We start from the raw sequence: 20,361 nt of genomic DNA, 5'->3' as shown, positions 1-20,361 counted from the left end.
GTGGAATTAGAAAAGGTACAGAGAAGGGCGACGAAAATGATAACGGGGATGAGACAACTTCTCTATAAGGAAAGGCTAAAGCGGCTAGGGTTCTTCAGCTTGAAGAAAAGATGACTGAGTGGAGATATGATAGAGGCCTATAAAATAATGAGGAGTGTAACAAGTAGACATGAATCAACTGTTTACTCTTTCCAAAAATACTAGGCTAGGGGGCACGAAATGAAACTACAAAGTAGAATCGGAGAAAATATTTTTTCTCTCAATGTGTAACTAAACTCTGGAAATCGTTGCCAGAGAATGTAGTAAAAGCAGTTAGCTTAGCGGGGTTTAAAAAAGGTTTGGCTAGCTTCCTAAAAGAAAAGTCCATAAGCCATTATTAAAAGTGGACTTGGGGAAAATCCACTGCTTATTTCTAGGATAAGCAGCATAAAATGTATTAGACTGTTTGGGGATCTTGCCAGGTACTTATAACCTGGATTGACCACTGTTGGAAACAGGATGCTGGGCTTGATGGACCTTTGGTCTGTCCCAGTATGGCAATACTTATGTTCTTAGTTTGCTTGTCCTGACTTAAGGAAGGAGGTTTTCGCCTCAAAAACTAGTAAAAAATGTAATAAATTAGTCTAATAAAAATATATCACTTATTTTCTGTTTTTGTTTTATTTGTTACATTTTTAAGGTATCAATTGGAGTATGTAAGTTTTTGAAATTTACATCTGCTCTCTTTATATTTAGCAGGTACAAAGGGATGTGACACTGTTTCTATTTCTTTGGTTTTGCACTGCATGCAGAGTATGGCTTCTTGGGAGTTCAGTTTAATTTTTGTCTACATATTTCTATTTTTAGTGTGTGGTAACTTAAATCTATACTTCATGAGGGGCTACCTCTGTTCATGTGTGAAAAAGGCCAGGTATTCTGTTAACATCAAGTGTCTGTGTAAGAGTACTAATCCGGTTTGTTTTGTTTCCATTGCAATGCTCAGGTGGGTTTTTTTATTTCTAGGACAGACCTTGTCTGACCCCCCCCCCCCCCCCCCTGGAAATTTGCTTGTAAGCATACTAGATTCAGTGGCCCAACTTGTTAAGAATATTTTTTTCTTTGTAGTGAAAAAGTAATGTTAAGAGTTATACTTTATTACTTTTACTTGAGGGACTTTATTTTTTTGGATAAGACTTTCTACTTTTACTACTTTTGAAGCCAGTACTTAAGTACTTTTAAAAAGTAATGAACCCATCTCCAAGTATGGGCAGAAGTAGTACAAGCTGTTCTCTCAAAGATGCAGACCATAGGCAGCAGTAGTGCAATCTCTTCTCTCTCACATACACACACCCAGAGCCAGGGCTCTGGAGTTGGTATACCAAGCCTTCAACGCTGAAAAATGGCATGTGGTAGTGTAGGTGCGGGTTTTGGGCGTGCACCGATCTATTTTTTAGCACGCCTTAAAACAAAAAAGGCTTTTTATTTTTGCCAAAAATGGACGTGTGGCAAAATGAAAATTACCATGCGTCCATTTTGGGTCTGAGACCTTACCACCAGCCATTGACCTAGCAGTAAAGACTCACGTAGTAATAACCTACGCATCCAAAAATAAAAATAAATGTTCACACGCGCATATCGGGCGCACGACAAAAATGAAATTACTGCAAGAGCCATGCGGTAGTCGGACGGTAACTCCATTTTAGCGCACGTTAGGTGTGCATAGACGCTTACGCAGCTTAGTAAAAGGGCCCCTCAGACTAGGACTCCACAGCTCTGCACAGGCAGCAGCACTGCTAACTCTTCTCTTTCACACACAGAGCACAGGCAGACACATTCAATCAGTAGCTCCATCTATACTGAGTGGTGCTTCCACACAACTGAACCATGGTGCTTTGTCAATTGTGAGGTCAAAGGCCCATCTAGTCCAGAAAACCAAAAGTGTACAGAGGCCCCAACTTACCCACATGGATCAGAGATCACTGGTGAGGCTGTGAAATCAATACTAAGACCCATGACCAGCATCTCCTTACCTGTTAACAATGGTAAATCAGGGCCAACCTCCGAGATATTGTAAAACTAGGTTATTTATTATTCTGAATAATACAAATCACAAATATTTAAAAATCTGCAATGCACAGTGTCCAAACAGGACCTTAATGCATTCTACAACTGGTCATACAGTAACTTTGGGGGTGCATGGCTTACTGGCACATTTCAAGTACCTGGACTTCAAAAGAAAGGAAAAGAGAGACATTGCTGTTAAAACCCAAATGAAAGAGGAGGAGGGGAGGAAACAGCATTCTGAAGAACAAGTGATAAGTGGTTAACCCCAAAGTCACACACATGGTCAGCAAGAGAGCTGGGGCTTAGAACAGTTTCCCTAGCAGACAACCTGCAACAGGGTTATGACCTGGCAACTGGACAAGTTTCCATCTCTAACCACACGCCTGCCTCCAGCTCCAGGTCTCAGCCCTACCTGCACTGTAACACATTAATTATATTCCTGAGAAGGCTGGAACCCTTCACAGCACATTTCCTGGAATTTGCTCTTTCTAAACATGGTACCAACACGCAGACAGGCAGTAATTTACTGAAACCACGATAGGCTTTCGCTGGTTATGGTCTGCTCTTTAAAATGCCCAAACAGCCCTATAGCAGGACTCATTTTTGTCTCTCTTATGCACAGTTCCTGATCATTCTTCCAGATTAACAAATTCTTAATGCTCATAGTTACTGTTGCTAGTCTCTCATAGAGTCTAACTATGTATGTGCAAAAATGTCACTTTTCCAGCTATGCAGCTTGTATTGAATCCATTTCAAGTGGAAAATGCACAGTGCAGGAAGCTTCAGCCACAGCAGAACAGTCAGCTATCCTTCTCCACCTAATCATGAGGCCAGAACTAGAGAATGACACGGGGACAAAGTTTGTTCCTGTCCCCACGGGTTCTGTCTCTGTCCCCGCCCCATCCCCGCAGGTTCTGTCTCCATCCCTGCCCCGTCCCCTCAGGCCCTTTCTCCGTCCCCGTCCCCTCAGGCCCTTTCTCCGTCCCCACCCCCACAGATTCTGTCCCCATCCCATCCCTGTGCGCTCTATCCTCATCTACAGAAGCTTTGATCACTTATGATTTTATATTTAAATCTTTTTATTAAAGTATAAAAAGGAGCAATATGCTGTGCAACTGTTGTGTACAAAATTACAAATAGAAAACAATAATAACAATGAGCAGCTATAATAACCCTCCTTCCCACCACAACTCTCTACCCTTCCAACTAGAAAATGAAACACAGACAAAGTTTGTCCCCGTGGGATCTGTCCCTATCCCCATGCCCACCCCATCCCTGTTGGATCTCTCCCCGCCCCCAACCCACGAGCTCTGTCCTCGTTCCCATCCCTGCAGTTACTGTGGTTCCCCGTCCCTAAGTCATTCTCTAGCCAGGACACCATGGATACTTCTTCCCACAATTCCTCTTCCAGACCACATCAATCATAGTCACAGTGTCCCAACAGCCTTTGCTCCAGCTGCCAACTTAGTACTATAGTAATCCGTCAGAGGTTAGGAAGCAAAGCTCAGGTGGTTTCCTGGAAGCAAAGGGGCTGCCAAAACACTTGCAAATGAGAGGGTAAAATCAAACTGAAATCAACCATAAAGCACAGCTTCATATCTAATAGTTCAGAGCAATAATTTAGCCCTCACATGCCCACATAGACTTTGTTCATCTGTCCACATACAAGGTTGGGTTCTTGGAGTGCTTGCCACATCACTAGCATCTCGTAGGGAATAAACCGATGCACCATCAACAGCTCTTTGTAGTAACAGGGGTCAAAGGCCTCCAGCTTAGATGAGGGTATGCTGACCCCCACTGTGCTCATGCCCATATGAGAAGCAGGGGCAAGCCCAGCCTTATCCAAGCACATGCCCAGATACACATCATCAATGGGGAAGAGCTCGATATCTAGTGATGCCTGGTAGATGGCATGAAATGTGAAGCCTGACATCAGAATGCCTCCACCCCCACAGTACGGTGGGTATGAATTGGACTTAGTGATTTGCTCTGGTACATAATATTTACTCCATGTTTCCCGGATGGGACCCACATTGAAAATCAGCTGGCCAACATACAGGTGGCTATTGTTGGTACTGGGCAGTCCCACCAGGTATTGGACCACATTGTATGTGTTGACAAAGACATCGTCATCACCATTGAAGATGAACCTGACACCAGGACACATCTCCTCCATCCACTGGTGGAAGAGAACCTGCTTCAGTGTCAGGTTGAAGAAGGTGTCATAGAAGTCCCACTGCAGGATGTCCATGTGCTCCCGTCTCTCCAATCGCAGGAGTCTGTTCGTCTTCTTGGCTTCCCAAAGATTGGAAGAGACTCCTGTGAGGAAGAGCCGGCGGACCTGAACCCCCTGGTATACCTTCTCAACACCCCAGGTTTTACGGATGATTTCTCGTCGCTCATAATTTCCAGGGGATGACTTAATAGCGAGGAGGAGGAAAACATTCTTGGAGGCCTGAGCTCCCCCACATTTGTTCGGGACATCTAGGATCCTGGGGAACTCCTTACAGTGTCTGTAACGCAGGAAGTCCTTGATGTGATCAGGTAGCTGTGCAAAGCCAGAGACATTCACCACAGCACTATTTTCTCTGCAGTTTAGGACTGGCTTATGGTCTCGGGTAGGAGGCACCGTAGGTAGAACATGGGATACTCTGTCTTCTTCTGCCGTCTCTTGTCTGGGTATTAGGGTTGGGTCCCTATCATTTTCATTCAAGAGAAAGATAAGTCCCAGGAAGCCCACAGCAGTAAGAGTGAAGATTTCCAAGCCAGAACGCTTGCACCTCATTCTCTCTGCAAAACCAAAGAAAAAAAATGCATTAAAATAAACCTACAAAAACCTGAGAACCAGCATCACAGAAGGTTTTCTGCAAATTTTTAAAATGTTCAAGTAGGAATTAGCTTCACTTTCCACATATAGGACAGTGGAGAATTTCCTTCAGCCAGTGTGAACCCTAAGTGATTTCCTAGAGATCAATTCCATGAGGAGCTTTCTTGCCTGAATCCCTTCATGCCTTCAACAAATGTTATGTTTTGTTTATATACAGCCTCATGGGACAGACCACCAATGCTACAAGGTTTCTTTGTTCTGTAGCTGTCACTGCCTATTACAAAGAAAGGAAAGTTTGATTTCAGTTATTTAGATGTGTTATTTAGGCTCTTTTACTTACATCTAACAGGTTCTGCTTTTATCATTATGCTGTTCTGTTTTGTTTTTAAACACAGTTGTATCTTGCTCTGAGAACATCATTATTTATGAGTAAAAAAAAGTTTTGATAACTAAATAAATGCTTCATTTGGTGGGGCAAGGGGTAGGGAGTTCATTTAGGGGGGGGGGACACACTTTCTTCCCCATCCATCAGATGGACATTGATTTGCTTTCTCTCTCCACCACCGACACACACACACACTCTCTCTCTCAGCCACCACCTCCTCTTAGATATGTCACTACCAGTCTCAAGTTTCAAGTTTATTCAGAGCTTGCTATGCTGCAGATCAGGAAATCATCTATGCGGTGTACAATACTAAAAATAGTAAAGAAAGAGAGACTGAATGAGGGCCAATAGGTGTAGGGCATAGGCGATGAGAAAGGAGTAGGGGGGAGGGGGAGAGAACCAGAAAGGGGGAAGGGGAGTTGTGTTCAGAGATCTCCCCTAGGGCAACTTCCCACTTGTTCAGCTGTAGGTGCAGGAGGGTGACAACAAAATATTTTCAAACCATTGGATTTCTTTATATATATATTTTATTCATTTATTTCTCCAGCCTTTCCTTATTCATCTTTTCCACGTTTCCTGTCTCCTTTGATTTTTACATTTTCTTCTTTTGTTACCCATTTTATTCTCTCAGTATCTCTTCTAAATTTTTCATCCTATCAGTTGTGTATAAGGGTGGGGCTGTGGGTGTGGTCCACCCCAGGTGCCAGCAATAAGGGGGTGCATCAAGCAGTCATGAAGCCGAAGTCTACATGCTTGTGTGGCTGTTGGCACTGTGACTGCTCGATGCACTCCCTTACTACCCAGAGGAAGGGGGTGCTCTGCTCCAGGCGGCAACCAAGCAAGGTACACCACTGCATCCTATTGTCAACTTCCTTTTGCTTCAATTATTCCTGAATTCCTTTATTTCCCCTTTTTCTCATTTTCTTTATCCACTCATACTTTTTCCATTCTGCTCTCACACTCCACTCACTCTCCTTTCCCCACCTTTCCATAATTTTCTCGTCTCTCACCTCTTTTTCTTCTCCTTTCACTTCCTATTCTTACCTCTCTAGTCCTCCCATTTCCATTTGTCTTTGTCAATTTCTAGTCTCCCATTTCCATCCTCTAAATTCATCCCTCTCCAGCTGTCACGGTTGTGCCCAGGTTCCTGGCTCGCAGTCACCTGGCCCCCCCCCCCCCCCCGGTGATTAAAGCTGGTGGCTGCTGTGAACTGATGGTTTACCGTTTCCCTTGTTCCAGAAAATATGCTGGTCCGGTCCGGATCTTCCAGCCTTCCAGATTGTTTTGGGAGTTTTTTGGAACTAAGCAGTACCCATACCTGGTGAACTCCCTGGTATGCTGCCTTTATTAACCACCTGGGAAGGTCTCTAGTATGCCTTGCAACAGAGGTCCTCAGAGGAGTTTTCCTTTGGTGAGAGTTTGTTGCAGTGCTGCTGTGCTTTTTCCTGATTGTGGCTTTGACCCTGCTTGTCTCTTGGTTTATTCTTCTGTCTGCTGCCCGCCCAGACCCGGCTTGTTTTCTGGTTTATTCTGCTGCTTGCTGCCTGGAACCCCGGTGTGCTTTCTGGAAGTTTCCTGCTGTTCACCAGCCGGCTGCTGTTTCCTGCAGTTCTGCCTTCCAGCCCTGTCCGGTAAGTCCTGTCGGCCGCCTGCACCCAGGGGCTCAACTCCTGAGGAACGACGGTCAAGTGCAGGTGAAGTTTGGGCTGAATTCCTGTCCTGTTTGCTCCAGCTTGAGTTGCCTCGGCTGCAGTCTTCACCTGGTAGTTCCTGTCCTGGTTTTGCTGGTACGTCTGTCCTGCCTTGTCTGTGTTTGGGTGATTCTCCTGCCGCTGCCGCCCCTCGGCAGTGGCCCAAGGGCTCACTAACCCGGGAGATTCCGGGAGAGACGTGACACCAGCCTCATTTACCTAGGCCTCTAATCACCTCACCATCCCCAGTTCCTTTCCCGTCTCACCCCCTATCCGCCTCCACTAACTTTCATACTTTTACCACTTTATCTGGGCTCCCATTTTCCCCAATACTTCCCTATTTCCATCCTCTCACCTCCTTTAAAGGCCTGTCCCGTTTCCTTGTCTCTCACCCTTTCCATAGCCCTCTTCCTTATTCTCTTTCTACAGCATCCATTGCCTCTGCCTCTCCCACACCCCTATCCATTCTAAGCCTCTTCCCTTCTCCGATATTCATTTATCCTGCTTCTCCTCTCTCCTGCCCACATCATCCATTCCCTTCTCCTCCATGTATACTTTCTATTACATGTACCCCCTTTCCTCCCACCATTACTTTCCTGCTCTTCTTTCTCATTCCCCCCACGCCGCCTTCTTCCACTGCTACCTGTCAGCATCTGCCCCTTCTCCGAGCCCAAGCTGCTATGTCAGCTCCCAGCTCCATCATCAGACCCTTCTCCCAACTCAACCCCCATCCTCAGCCTCTACTGGCAAACCCCCTTCTCCCATTCCCAGTTAGCCCCTTTTCCCCACCCTCAGCCTCCTTCTTCTAACCCTAGCATCACACCCTTCTTTTAACATGATGACTCCTTCTCCCAGCACCACCTGCAAGTTAGCCTCCTCCTCTCTCTCTCTCTCTCTCTCTGCCCTGCCCCATCCAGCATCTTCTCTTGTCTCCTTATTATCTTGTTTCTGTATCCAATATCTTCTCTCTCTCTTCTTCCCTGCCCCCCCATAGTCCAGCATCTTTCCTCTCTCTCTCTGTATTCCTAATATCAGCCATCTCTCTATTATCTGCTTCCCCCTCGTCCAGCATCTCCCTTTTTGCCTTCCCCTACCCCCTTCCTTTGCCTGCAGTTCACCCAACCAAAAACCTCTTTATGTCTGTTGTTGCAGCCACAAGTGTCCACAGTAAAATAAACTAGAGCACACTGCAGCACATCAGGCTGAAGCACTCTGCAAGGCTCTGCTAGTCCCTATCCCTCAACAGCAGGAAATTCATGGCAAAGGAGGCAAAACCAGCACAACCTCACCGATGGCCCGATAATCAGAAGCAAACGTAGGTGCTAGAGGTTATTAGCACCATACTAGTGTCTGCATTAGCGTCCACCCCCTTCTCAGAGCCCCTAAGCGTGTGAAACAATGTGCTCACAGGCTCTGACCGCAACTAGCATGCAAATGAACAGGAGTCTTCACGCCAAGTAGCATACTGTCATGTCCCCTACCTCAACACAAGCGGCGTCCTCGGGCTGTGCGGGGTCCCGTTGACACGCACACTTGACTGGCACTGCCTGAGCCATGTGTGTGTAGTCCTTTCTGGGTTTGTTCAGAAAGCGGTGGTTGTAGGCTCCTTGATTGCTTTGCTTCCACCCACCTTGGTCTGCTCTCTCTCTTTCTACCTGGCTTCCAGGCTCCTTGATTGCTTTGCTTCCACCCACCTGTGTCTGCTCTTCCTCTGCCTGGCTTCCCTTGCTTCTCTCCTATTGGTCTTCCGGTTCCAACTTCCCCTGCTCTTGTCATATGGCTGTGCCCCTTCTACCTGCTGATGTAAGATGCCAGCACTTTATCAGCTGAGCTCTCCCTAGACTCCTTGCTTTGGCTTCTACTTTGGTGTTTCTAACTCTGTAGTCTGCTTCTTACCTACTAGTCCCTCATTGCTGACTTTGCCTGTACCTGGTTTACTCTTCTGCCTGCCTTTCACCTGTACTTGGATTACTCTCTTGCCTGCCACCTGCCTACTGACTTGCCTGTACCTGGATTACTCTCTTGCTTGCCACCTACCTACTGAAGTTCGCCTGCATCTGGATTACTCTCTTGCCTGCCACCTGCCTACTGACTTTTGCCTATACCTGGATTACTCTCTTGCCTGCCACCTGCCTACTGACTTTTGCCTGTACCTGGATTACTCTCTTGCCTGCCGCCTGCCTACTGACTTTCGCCTGTACCTGGATTATTCTCTTGCCTACCGCCTGCCTACTGATTTTCGCCAATACCTGGATTACTCTCTTGCCTGCTTACTGACTTGCCTGTACCTTGATTACTCTCTTGCCTGCCGCCTGCCTACTGACTGCCGTTTGTACCTGGATTACTCTCTTGACCTGCTGCCTGCCTGGCTGATACATTCATCACCCCGCTTCCAGCTCCATCCTGTATGTCCTGCAGGCCACCCACACCTAGGGGCTCAATCTCTGGGGAACGGCAGTTAGCGCAGGTGAAACCCGGGGTTGTCCAGCTGCCAAGCAGAACCTGGTCCGAGTACCAAGCTCAGCAGCGCTCTACTTGGTACAAGAACTCTCACAAGTCTGACACATGCAAATGCATGCTAAACATATTCCTCCCCAATGATCAGCAAGCAGCGTGCCAAACACTGGCAAACCATACTGCCGGCTCCCTTATATGGTGTGAAGCCCCGCCCAGCACATCCCAGGATACACTGGGCAGGACTGGGTGCCACCATTTTCAAGATGGTGCTAGAAGAGGAGGGAGTGTATTATCTCCCTCCTCCAATAAAGGTACGAGGTGGGGGGCCGAGAAGAGTGCCATTAGACCATCAGGATGGGGAGGGGGCTTGATTCTCGGCCCACCGGACCACTAGGGGCTTTTTAGGGGGATGCAAGGGAGGGTTAGAGGGGCTAGAATGAATAAACATCCCTCCTCATTCTCTTTACCCAAATGTGGGACTAAGACACTGTAGACCCTTCTGTCAATCCTCTTACAACCTGCGACCAGGAATTGAGCAACTTGGGCAGCCATCCAGGAACCCAGGATAAGGTGGCTTAGGCAGAGCTGGTGTAAAGGTATAGGGCACCATAGGCAAACCTTCAGCCTTACCCCCTCAATTAACTTTTCAGGCCCCTAGCCGGTCCACCTTCCCACCCCCCACCTTTCTCCCTACAGATAAACATATGCTCTGATTGTTCTTTGAGTTTGTCTGGCTGTCAGGAAGGATTGCCTAGTGATTAAAGCAAGTCCTAGACATAATCTTGTACAAACTAAGTTTAAACACACACACATGTTCCAGGATCCACTTGATCTTTATTGCAAAGGAGTCTGGACCTCCAGACCCCTGTATTGGGGGAGGTAGGGTAGCGGGAGTGATCTGGAGGTTTGTTTGGCAGGTCTGGGCTTTTTTTTATTATTATTTTGATAGCCTGGACCGACAGCCCAGACCTGTCTAACAACTCTTCTACGGGAGACTTGTGCCTTGGACGTGTGCCCAGACACAATCCTCTTGCAGGAGTTCCCCCATGATCAAAACTAATAGCGTGCATATATTTGCATGCTCTCAGTTTTGATCATCAGGGCTTTAATTTGCCGTGCTGTTCTGGCGTTAATTTTTCAGTGCTGTTCGGAACAGCACGTGGAATTTGATCATTTGTATTGCTGGGATAGGGAAAATACTGCACCTGAAAGTACACCGCTTTCAAGCTTGCAGGTGATATACAAGAAATCAAAATCAAATTAAAATAAATAAAGGTTTTCCAGTACCCATCAATCCACAAGCTAGTTTAGAAAGCTCAGCCACCATCAGACATGGCCATATAATATATGTAGGCTGCAGTCCAAGACTGTGTGTAGAAGGGGAGGGGATGAGGAGGAACCTAAACAAGGGACAAGAAATGATCCCAAGCAATGCAGAGGAAGAGCAGGTGAGGAGGTGGCACCAATTCAGCATAGAGCAGGAAGAAGTTACTTAAACAAGAGGGGCATTTGTTGAGACACTTGGGAGTTTCATCTTAAGCAACTGGTGATTATATGCTCATGCTTCGAGTCTCTAGAGGGCACACCTGTTGGATGTAAACTTCAACCAGCCAGTGAAAAACTTAGATGCATAACCAACAGTCCTTACAAGGAGCCAGAGGAGCATACTGTTTGGGAGCAGAGGGTGGGACAAAGTAACGCTTTACCAATGTCTCCCATGGCAGGCACATTACCAGCACAAGAAAGGTTGCAACTTCAAGAGGTTTGCTCAGGTGCCACTGGACTGGAGGATGTCTAGCCTGGTTATATCCATGGGTATTTTAGATTTCCAGGCATGGGACAGAATTGGAGAGGGGGGGGAAGGGGTTTAACTCAGACCATGGTAGGGGTAGTCTTGGGAAAGCCATATAAAAAATGAGGTGGAGGCATGGTGAACTCAGCTTCTGCTCTTGGTCACCCTTAATGGCAGTATTCATCAAGTGGGATGTTGTCGGGCAACTGCCTCACTGGCCAAGATTCATTTAAACCTGTTACTATGTGAATTTTTAATCTGTGATATTGCTTACTAGGGAAGCCCCACCCTGTGCATCCCAGGATGCACTAGGTAGGGCAGGGTGCCAGCTTACAGGTACAGGGGGGTCAGGTTTCTTGGGAGGGGGCACTAGGCCACCAGGGTGGGTGGAGGTCACACTGGACCACCAGGGATTTGATCTTTATTGCAGGGGGAGTCTGGACCTCCAGCCCTCTGTATACATTTGCATACTATTAGTTTTGATCATCAGGGCTTTAATTCCCCGTGCTGTTCCAGCGCTGTTTGGAACAGCATGGGGAATTTGATCATTGGCCCCTGAGTGCAGCAGGTGACAGTCTGGGAGTCAGACAGATTTCTCTTGCTCTGCAGGGTGCCTGGCACCTGTCAGCATAAACTGGTACCTAACCTAAGCACTCGAGATCATTAGATGTGGGACAAGTTCACAGCTACGACTGATCTGCTAGGCAGAAATAACAAGGAGTTTAGCAAACATTGCTCAGCTTTGTAATGCCAAGGTGCAGCACCAGCTCTATACAAAAGACAGAAATGTCAAAAAGACAGGAAGAACCTGCTACTCCAGACCTAGGCAAGCCTCTGAACCATCTAGCATCAAGTGCAACCCAGGGAATGACTGTGCAAGATTCAGAGAGTAGGGACTATCAACCATGTGTGTCTGAAATGATCCATACACCTGGTAGCGCTACACAAATATTTATACTAACAGGTAAGGCTAGAGAGCTGTCTTTACAGTTCTCAGAAACATCAAATATGAAACCACAACCCAACAGTACAAAAGGGTGCAAGGTCAGAGAGAACAGGGGACAAAAGGAAAGAGCAACACTTACCCAGAATCCAACAAGCTTTCTGGCTCTTTGATGTTCTTAAAGTATGTTTTAGTTTCACACAGCTTGTCAAAGCATCTTCCAAGCAGATATGTGCTAAAAGCACCAGGGGCACCAGGCCAAACCAATCACACACCTGCCACTAATTCTTACTGTGTATAGCCATCTTATGTCTCTCCTCAGACGTTTTAAACAGTCACCTGCAATCCTACACTCTGACTAGGCCACCAAGGGGGGGGGGGGGCAAAATTCCCCGGGCCTGGGCCTCCCTCTCTCTCCTGCTCCTGATGGGACCTGGGTGATTGCATCCCAACAGGAGGAGAGAGAAAACTCAGGAGCCAGGTCCCCCTTGGAGGCTAAGGAAGACCCGGAGGAGCAGACACAACAGGACCTCTGGTTTGGTTGGCAGGTGTTCCCTCCAGGCCCCGCCAGCAGAAGAGATCTTCCTCCAGCGCTGCTCTTCACTCTGCCACATTGCCTGCCAAGTGGCTGCTTTTCCCCTCAGACCGCACAAGCTTGGTTTTGAAACCGAACATGTGTGACATGAGAGAAAAAGTAGCCGCAGGGGCAGGCAATGCGACAGAGGAAAGAGCAGCGCTGGAGGAAGACCTCCTCTGCTGGTGGGCCCTCGGGATCCCTGCCAGCCAAGGTATTTGCAGTTCCAGGGGGCGGCAGCAGTGGCGATCCTGGGAGGGGGCGGCAGACCTGCCCTGGGCCCGGCTCAGTCTCTCGGCAGCCCTGCAGTCTGAACCCCCTTTCTAATGTCCAGCTCAACCAAAAGTACATCACATTCTGGGGAAACAGAAAGGAGCTAGTCTGTAGCTTAACCATCAGGCTGTGTACATAAGTACATAAGTATTGCTATACTGGGACAGACCAAAGGTCCATCAAGCCCAGCATCCTATTTCCAACAGTGGCCAATCTGAAAGCAGGGTTTTGCTCCCGGTAAGACCGTAAAAGATTTAATTTAAAAATACAATTCAAGAGTAGTTGGGATACACTGTAGTCTGAAATGTATTTAATATTGAGAAAGTTGCACTAGGCAGAGAAGATAGTAATTAAATGCCAATTTTCTGTGTTTCACAGTTTTGTAGATAAGTTCCCTTGAAGACGCCGTCATGGTGAAACGTGGCCCCACGTTGGGAATAACAATGGGACATTGATTTTAAACATTTCGAGCATCTACACATGGGTGTACACAGCAGCAGCACAACAAGACCCTGCACTGGCAGAAGATGCCTAAGAGATAAGTGCTACTCTTACTTATAATACTTTAAGGACGGTGAATTTCATCTATACCTAAAAGAGGCAGGCAGGCAGGCTGGAACAGTGCTGTGATGGTCTAGAGTTGTTGTGCAGTATGCCGTTACCGTATACCATGGTAATTTGGCACAATAGCAAACACTGAGCACTGCATACTTAAAAAACTAAATAGAGCAAACATTTGAAGAGTAGAAGGTGTGGCATTATATACTGGTGTGAATATTATCTCTACATTAGAACTTTTAGCACAATTTAGCATCTATTTGATCCCTAAGAAGTATAGTAATTAAATTTTAACTGCCAGACCCTCGACCATTCTTCTAAGGTTCGGAGATCCCTTCTCATTGTTTCTACTCCCTCCAGGGTATCCACTCTATTGGCTATTTTTGTGTCAACCGCGAAAAGGCACACCTTTCCTTACAACTCTTCAGCAATATCTCCCACAAATATATTAAACAGAATAGGCCCCAGCACTGACCCCTGAGGAACTCCACTGCTCAACTTCCTTTCCTCCAAGCGGATTCCATTTACCACCACCCTCTGCCACCTGTCGGTCAACCAGTTTCTTATCCAGTTCACCATTTTCGGTCCTAAGTTCAACCCTTTCAGCTTATTCACGAGTCTTCTGGGGGGGGGGGGGGGGGCGTATCAAAGGCTTTGCTTGTAGAATCATGAGCACAGGTCAAAAAGGGCAGAGGCTGACAAGCCGGAGCGACTCTGGAATCTATCAGAGATTGAGACGCCTGTAATTTATTAAAGAACATGAGCCTGTCTAAACCCAGGAATTTATGATCTATTATGATACCCTTACAGGCAAGCTGGCGTGGGAAGGGTGCAATTATGGATGGACAGAAGAATGTGATTTAGCAACTTAAGGGAAAATAGATGGTGAGAACAGAGAACAGAATGATCTCTGAGGAAGGTAAATGCTGAAGTAATGTGAAGCATTGCTTAACACAAAAGGTATATAAACAATTGAACCAGAGCATTACGTTGGAGAGGCAGTGGCAGACCACATGTTTGTGTCCCCTGCTCTCCACATGAGAAACTAGCATTTGTAATTGTAACTTTCTCTTGGTAAGTAATTAAAGAATTGCTTTTCTCATACGCGTAGCCTTCCTAGTCTTTTATCTCTCTAAATTGCGGGTGGCAGGTGAGTACTAATTTGGGGAGGTGGTGAAAAGACTAGTAATATAAAACATTGGTAACCCCCGACGTCGATAGGAGGGATGCTTGACTCCCCTGAGAGGTCAAGGTACCTATATATATATATATATATATATATATATATATATAACAACAATAAAGACCATAAAAAGTCCAAAAAATAGGAAAAAGACAATAAAAAGTGGATCCAAGTTTTTAGTTCTATATTTGGATAGGGTTGGATAGAACCTCGATCTGGACACTAGACAAGGTCATCCGACTAGCTGACTATGTGACAAGTAAAAATAGTCTTCAGTTTTCAAGCTGCAGGACTTCTGGAATCCTGATAGGACTTCCCTAGGAAGAATAAGGAGGCTAGGGCTTTTCAGCTTGGAGAAGAGACGGCTGAGGGGAGACATGATAGAAGCATAAAAAATAATGAGTGGAGTGGAACAGGTGTATGTGAAGCGTCTGTTCACGCTTTCCAAAAATACTAAGACTAGGGGGCATGCAATGAAACTACAGTGTAGTAAATTTAAAACAAATCGGAAAAAATTTTTCTTCACCCAACGCATAATTAAACTCTGGAATTCGTTGCCGGAGAACGTGGTGAAGGTGGTTAGCTTGGCAGAGTTTTAAAAGGGGTTAGACGGTTTCCTAAAGGACAAGTCCATAAACTGCTACTAAATGGACTTGGGAAAAATCCACAATTCCAGGAATAACACGTATAGAATGTTTGTACGTTTGGGAAGCTTGCCAGGTGCCCTTGGCCTGGATTGGCCGCTGTCGTGGACAGGATGCTGGGCTCGATAGACCCTTGGTCTTTTCCTAGTGTGGCATTACATATGTGCCATCCGGTCCAGGAGATTTGCTATTCTTCAGTTTGCTGAACTGCCCCATTACGTCCTCCAGGTTTTCCGTGAAGTCAATAAGTTTCTCCAACTCGTCCGCTTGAAATACCATTTCCGACACCGGTATCCCACCCAAATCTTCCTCGGTGAAGACCGAAGCAAAGAATTCATTCAATCTCTCCGCTACATCTTCCTTGATCGCCCCTTTTACCCCTTGGTTATCCAGCGGCCCAACCGATTCTTTTGCCGGCTTCCTGCTTTTAATATACCGAAAAAAATTTTGCTCCTCTAATGCTATCTTTTTTTCGTAATCCCTCTTGGCCTTCTTTATCTGCGCCTTGCATTTGCTTTGACATGCTGCTTCTTGTTATTTTCAGACGGTTCCTTCTTCCATTTTCTGAAGGCGTTTCTTTTAGCCCTAATAGCTTCCTTCACCTCACTTTTCAACCATGCCGGCTATCTTTTGGACTTCCATCTTTCTTTTCTAATTCACGGAATATGTTTAGTCTGGGCCTCCAGGATGGTATTTTTGAACAGCGTCCATGCCTATTGTACAGTTTTTACCCTCTCAGTTGCCCCCCTAAGTTTTTTTTAACCGTTCTCATTTTATCATAGTCTCCTTTTTTAAAGTTAAACGCTAACGTATTTGACTTCCTGTGTATAGTTACTTCAAGGTTGATATCAAAACTGATCATATTATGATCACTGTTATCAAGTGGCCCCAGTACCATAACGTCCTTCACCAGATCATGCGCTCCGCTAAGGACCAAGTCTAGAATTTCCTTCTCTCATCGGCTCCTGCACTAGCTGCTCCATAAAGCTGTCCTTGATTTCATCAAGGAATTGTACCTCTCTAGCGTGTCCCGATGTTACATTTACCCAGTCTATATTTGGATAATTGAAGTCACCCATTATTATCACATTGCCAATTTTGTTTGCGTCTCTGATTTCTTTTATCATTTCTGCGTCTACCTGCTCATCCTGGCGAGGTGGACGGTAGTACACTCCTATCACCGTCCTTTTCCCTTTTATACATGGAATTTCAACCCACAATGATTCAAAGGTGTGATTTGTGTCCTGCTGAATTTGTAATCTATCTGAGTCAAGGCTCTCGTTAATATACAATGCTACCCCTCCACCAGTCCGATCTACCCTATCACTACGATATACTTTGTACCCCGGTTTGACAGTGTCCCACTGGTTATCCTCCTTCCACCAGGTCTCAGTAATGCCTATTATATCCAATTTTTCATTTAGTGCAATATAGTGGTTAGGGTGGTGGACTTTGGTCCTGGGGAACTGAGGAACTGAGTTCGATTCCCGGCACAGGCAGCTCCTTGTGACTCTGGGCAAGTCACTTAACCCTCCATTGCCCGCCGCATTGAGCCTGCCATGAGTGGGAAAGCGCGGGATACAAATGTAACAAAAAAAAAAAAAACTCTCCCATCTCATTTCTTAGACTCCTGGCATTTGCATACAGACATTTCAGTTTGTTGTTCCTATTTGCATGATGCTTAGTACTTGGCACTATTGATTTGCCATCTTTTGTCTGATCTTTAGTTGTATTTAAGGGCACCTGGCCTACCACGGTCTGTTGTGCAATCTCACTATCCAGAAACCCTATCTTCCCTGTTTGTGAGGTATCCTTGCAAGATACCTTATCCAGAACCATGCGCTTTTGAGCGACTGTCGGCCATCCCCCCATTTCTAGTTTAAAAGCTGCTCTATCTCCTTTTTAAATGCCGATGCCAGCAGCCTGGTCCCACCCTGGTTAAGGTGGAGCCCATTCTTTCAGAATAGGCTCCCCCTTCCCCAGAATATTGCCCAGTTCCTAACAAATCTAAAACCCTCCTCCCTACACCATCGTCTCATCCACGCATTGAGACTCTGGAGCTCTGCCTGTCTCTTTGGCCCTGCGCGTGGAACAGGTAGCATTTCAGAAAATGCTACCCTAGAGGATCTGGATTTGAGCTTTCTACCTAAGAGCCTAAATTTGGCTTCCAGAACCTCTCTCCCACATTTTCCTATGTCATTGGTACCCACATGTACCAAGACAGCCAACTCCTCCCCAGCAGTGGCGTACCTAGGGTAGTTGACACCCGGGGCCGGTCATTTTTGAACACCCCCCAACAAATCCAGTACTAGGCATGCCGAGAATACAAAACACTCAGGACCTATAGAGCAATTCTACCATACCATAAGCAGTCATGTCTACGAGTCACACAAGGAAAAGGAAAGCATCTTAAACACTACAGTGAGCACTAGAACATCAATTCACCTATTGTAAAATGAAACCAGACAAAATAGTACAGATCGTAGATCCTGCACAGTCAATGCCAACTGAAAGCCATGTCTTTTTCACAAACACAGATACACCCTAATCCACTATAGAATAAGTAATCATAAACTTTCTATTTAGACAAAAATTAAACTGAACCCCCAATGCCAGACTCTGCATACAATGCAACACCACAGAAACAGAAACTGTCCCCTAGTACTGTGCAAAATATAAAGACAGCAGATGTAAATTTGAAAAAAAAAACCTAACAAGTACCAATCACCACTTTACAAATTAACAAATAGAAATAAAACAAATATAGAAAGTAAAATAATACCATTTTATTGGACTAATACATTTAGCTTTCAGAGGCCAAAACCTCCGTCCTCAGGTCAGTACAGTATAGTGCTGTTACAGTATCCTATCCTGACCTGAGGAAGGGGGTTTTGTTCTCCGAAAGTTAGTCAAAATGTATTAAAATTAGTCCAATAAAAAGATTACCTTATTTACATGTTCTATTATAAACATTTAACACATCTACAATACTTTATCCTAAAGCAAAAAAAATAAAAATATATATTTTATTTACAGTTTGTTGTCTCTGGTTTCTGCTTTCCTCATCTTCTTTTCACCGTCTTCCTTCCATCCAGCATCTGTCTTCACTCTCTCTCTCTCTCTCTGCCATCCAGTGTCTGCCCTCTCTGCCGTCCCTTCCATCCACTGCCTGCCCTTTCTCTCTGCCCCTTCAATCCACCATTTGCCCTCCCTCTCCCATCCATCCAGGGTCTGCCCTCCCTATCGCTCCCCCTTCCATCTAGGATCTGTCCCCTCTCTCTCTCTCTGCCCCTTTTTTCAGCCCCCAGTTCCAGCCCCCTTCTCCCCTCTGAACACCCCCACCCCAGTCCCCTTCTCCCCTCCCCTTCTCCTGTCTGAGACCCCACCACAGTCCCCTTCTCCCCTCCCCTGTCTGAGACCCCCACCCCAGTCCCCTTCTCTCCTCTGAACACCCCCATCCCAGTCCCCTTCTCCCCTCCCCTTCCCTTCTCCCCTCTGAGATCCCCACCCCAGTCCCCTTCTCCCCTCCCCTGTCTGAGACCCCCACCCCAGTCCCCCTCTCCCCTCTGAACACCCCCACCCCAGTCCCCTTCTCCCCTCCCCTTCCCTTCTCCCCTCTGAGATCCCCACCCCAGTCCCCTTCTCCCCTCCCCTGTCTGAGACCCCCACCCCAGTCCCCTTCTCCCCTCTGAACACCCCCACCTGAGTCCCTTTCGCCCCTCTCCTTCCCCACCTCAGTCCCGTTAAAACTGGCGAAGCAGCGTCGCAGGCAGCGCCTCGTGCCCTGCTTGTAAAAAAAAAAAAAATCAAATCTCCTTCCTTCTCCTCGTCTTGACGTCTTGACGTCGACTCGGGCCTTCCAATCGTCTTGACGTCGACTCGGGCCTTCCAATCAAATTGATTGGAAGGCCCGAGTCGACGTCAAGACGTCAAGACGAGGAGAAGAAAGGAGATTTGATTTTTTTTTTTTTTTTTTACAAGCAGGGCATGAGGCGCTGCCTGCGACGCTGCTTCGCCGTTTTTTTAAATGTGCAGCACCGCGGGAACAGCCACGGGAGGCGGCGGGAGCGGAGCACCCCCCACCCACTGGCACCCGGGGCGGACCGCCCCCACTGCCCCCCCCTTGGTACGCCACTGCTCCCCAGTACTATCTAAAATCCTATCTAGGTGACACGTGAGGTCCGCCACCTTTGCACCAGGCAAGCAAGTCACCAGGCGATCCTCACGTCCACCAGCCACCCAGCTATCTATATGCCTAATGATCGAATCACCAACTACAACAGCTGTCCTAACCTTTCCCTCCCGGGCAGCACTTGGAGACTTATCCCTGGTGCGAGAGGATAGTACATCCCCTGGTGGGCAGGTCCTGGCTACAGGAGTACTTCCTACTTCACCAGGGTGATGCTGTCCTTAGGATGGAGTGGTAAATAGAACATTTATTTTTATTATATTTTGTTCACAGTATTGAATGTAAGATGGCCATTTCTTGTGAGATGGTAATTAAATGCTTTCCATTAGATAAAAAAATTTTTTACTCCCCTCCGAAGGGACACCACCTTGTAGTGGTGGAGGGGCTTGTGTGTTTCAATGACTTAGAGGGCTATGCTGAAGGGTTACCCATATCAGACAGGCCTCTGAGGAGAAACCAGACGAAGACTGTCCCAAACTGGGAGAGTGGTAAGATGGTGACCTGAAGTTCGTATGCCCAACGGCCCAGCTGCCCTCTGAAATTTCGTCTTCTTTACATAAAATTTCCTCTCTGCAATTGCAGTTACCTTAACTGAGAGGAAGGGGAGAACCAGCGGTCAGCCGCCGATGGCCAGCGTTTTATCCCCTGAGCAGCAAGAGCGAGACCGCTGCGCGACGAACTGCCCACAGATGAAAGGGTTGGCAAGTCCTCTGATTAGCGCCGGCGAAGGAGTGTCAACGCTCTTGCACCTGGAAAAAACAACTCCATCGCTCCTGAATTATTCAACCACCATGTCCAAAGG

At 46.7% G+C, this 20,361-nt stretch overlaps 1 protein-coding gene across 2 annotated transcripts in view; it reads right to left on the bottom strand.

The window, feature by feature from the left end:
• Positions 1-3,322: 3,322 nt before the first annotated feature.
• B3GNT3 (UDP-GlcNAc:betaGal beta-1,3-N-acetylglucosaminyltransferase 3) overlaps positions 3,323-20,361 on the bottom strand; it is a 35,639-nt gene continuing 18,600 nt past the window's right edge. The window contains exons 2-3 of one of the 2 annotated variants that reach the window (XM_030218569.1): positions 19,685-19,690; positions 3,323-4,836 (exon numbers count right to left, since the gene is read on the bottom strand). In XM_030218569.1, coding sequence (XP_030074429.1) covers positions 3,671-4,828 — 1,158 coding nt within the window. In that variant the 5' untranslated portion in view covers positions 4,829-4,836; positions 19,685-19,690 and the 3' untranslated portion in view covers positions 3,323-3,670. The remainder of the gene's footprint in view (positions 4,837-19,684; positions 19,691-20,361) is intronic. The other variant, XM_030218568.1, reaches the window with a different exon arrangement.

This window comes from Microcaecilia unicolor, chromosome 11, assembly GCF_901765095.1.
Source record: "Microcaecilia unicolor chromosome 11, aMicUni1.1, whole genome shotgun sequence".
Taxonomy (NCBI): Eukaryota; Metazoa; Chordata; class Amphibia; order Gymnophiona; family Siphonopidae; genus Microcaecilia; species Microcaecilia unicolor.
The sequence above is the reverse complement of the archived record's forward strand: the minus strand, read 5'-3'. Positions and strand labels throughout refer to the sequence as shown.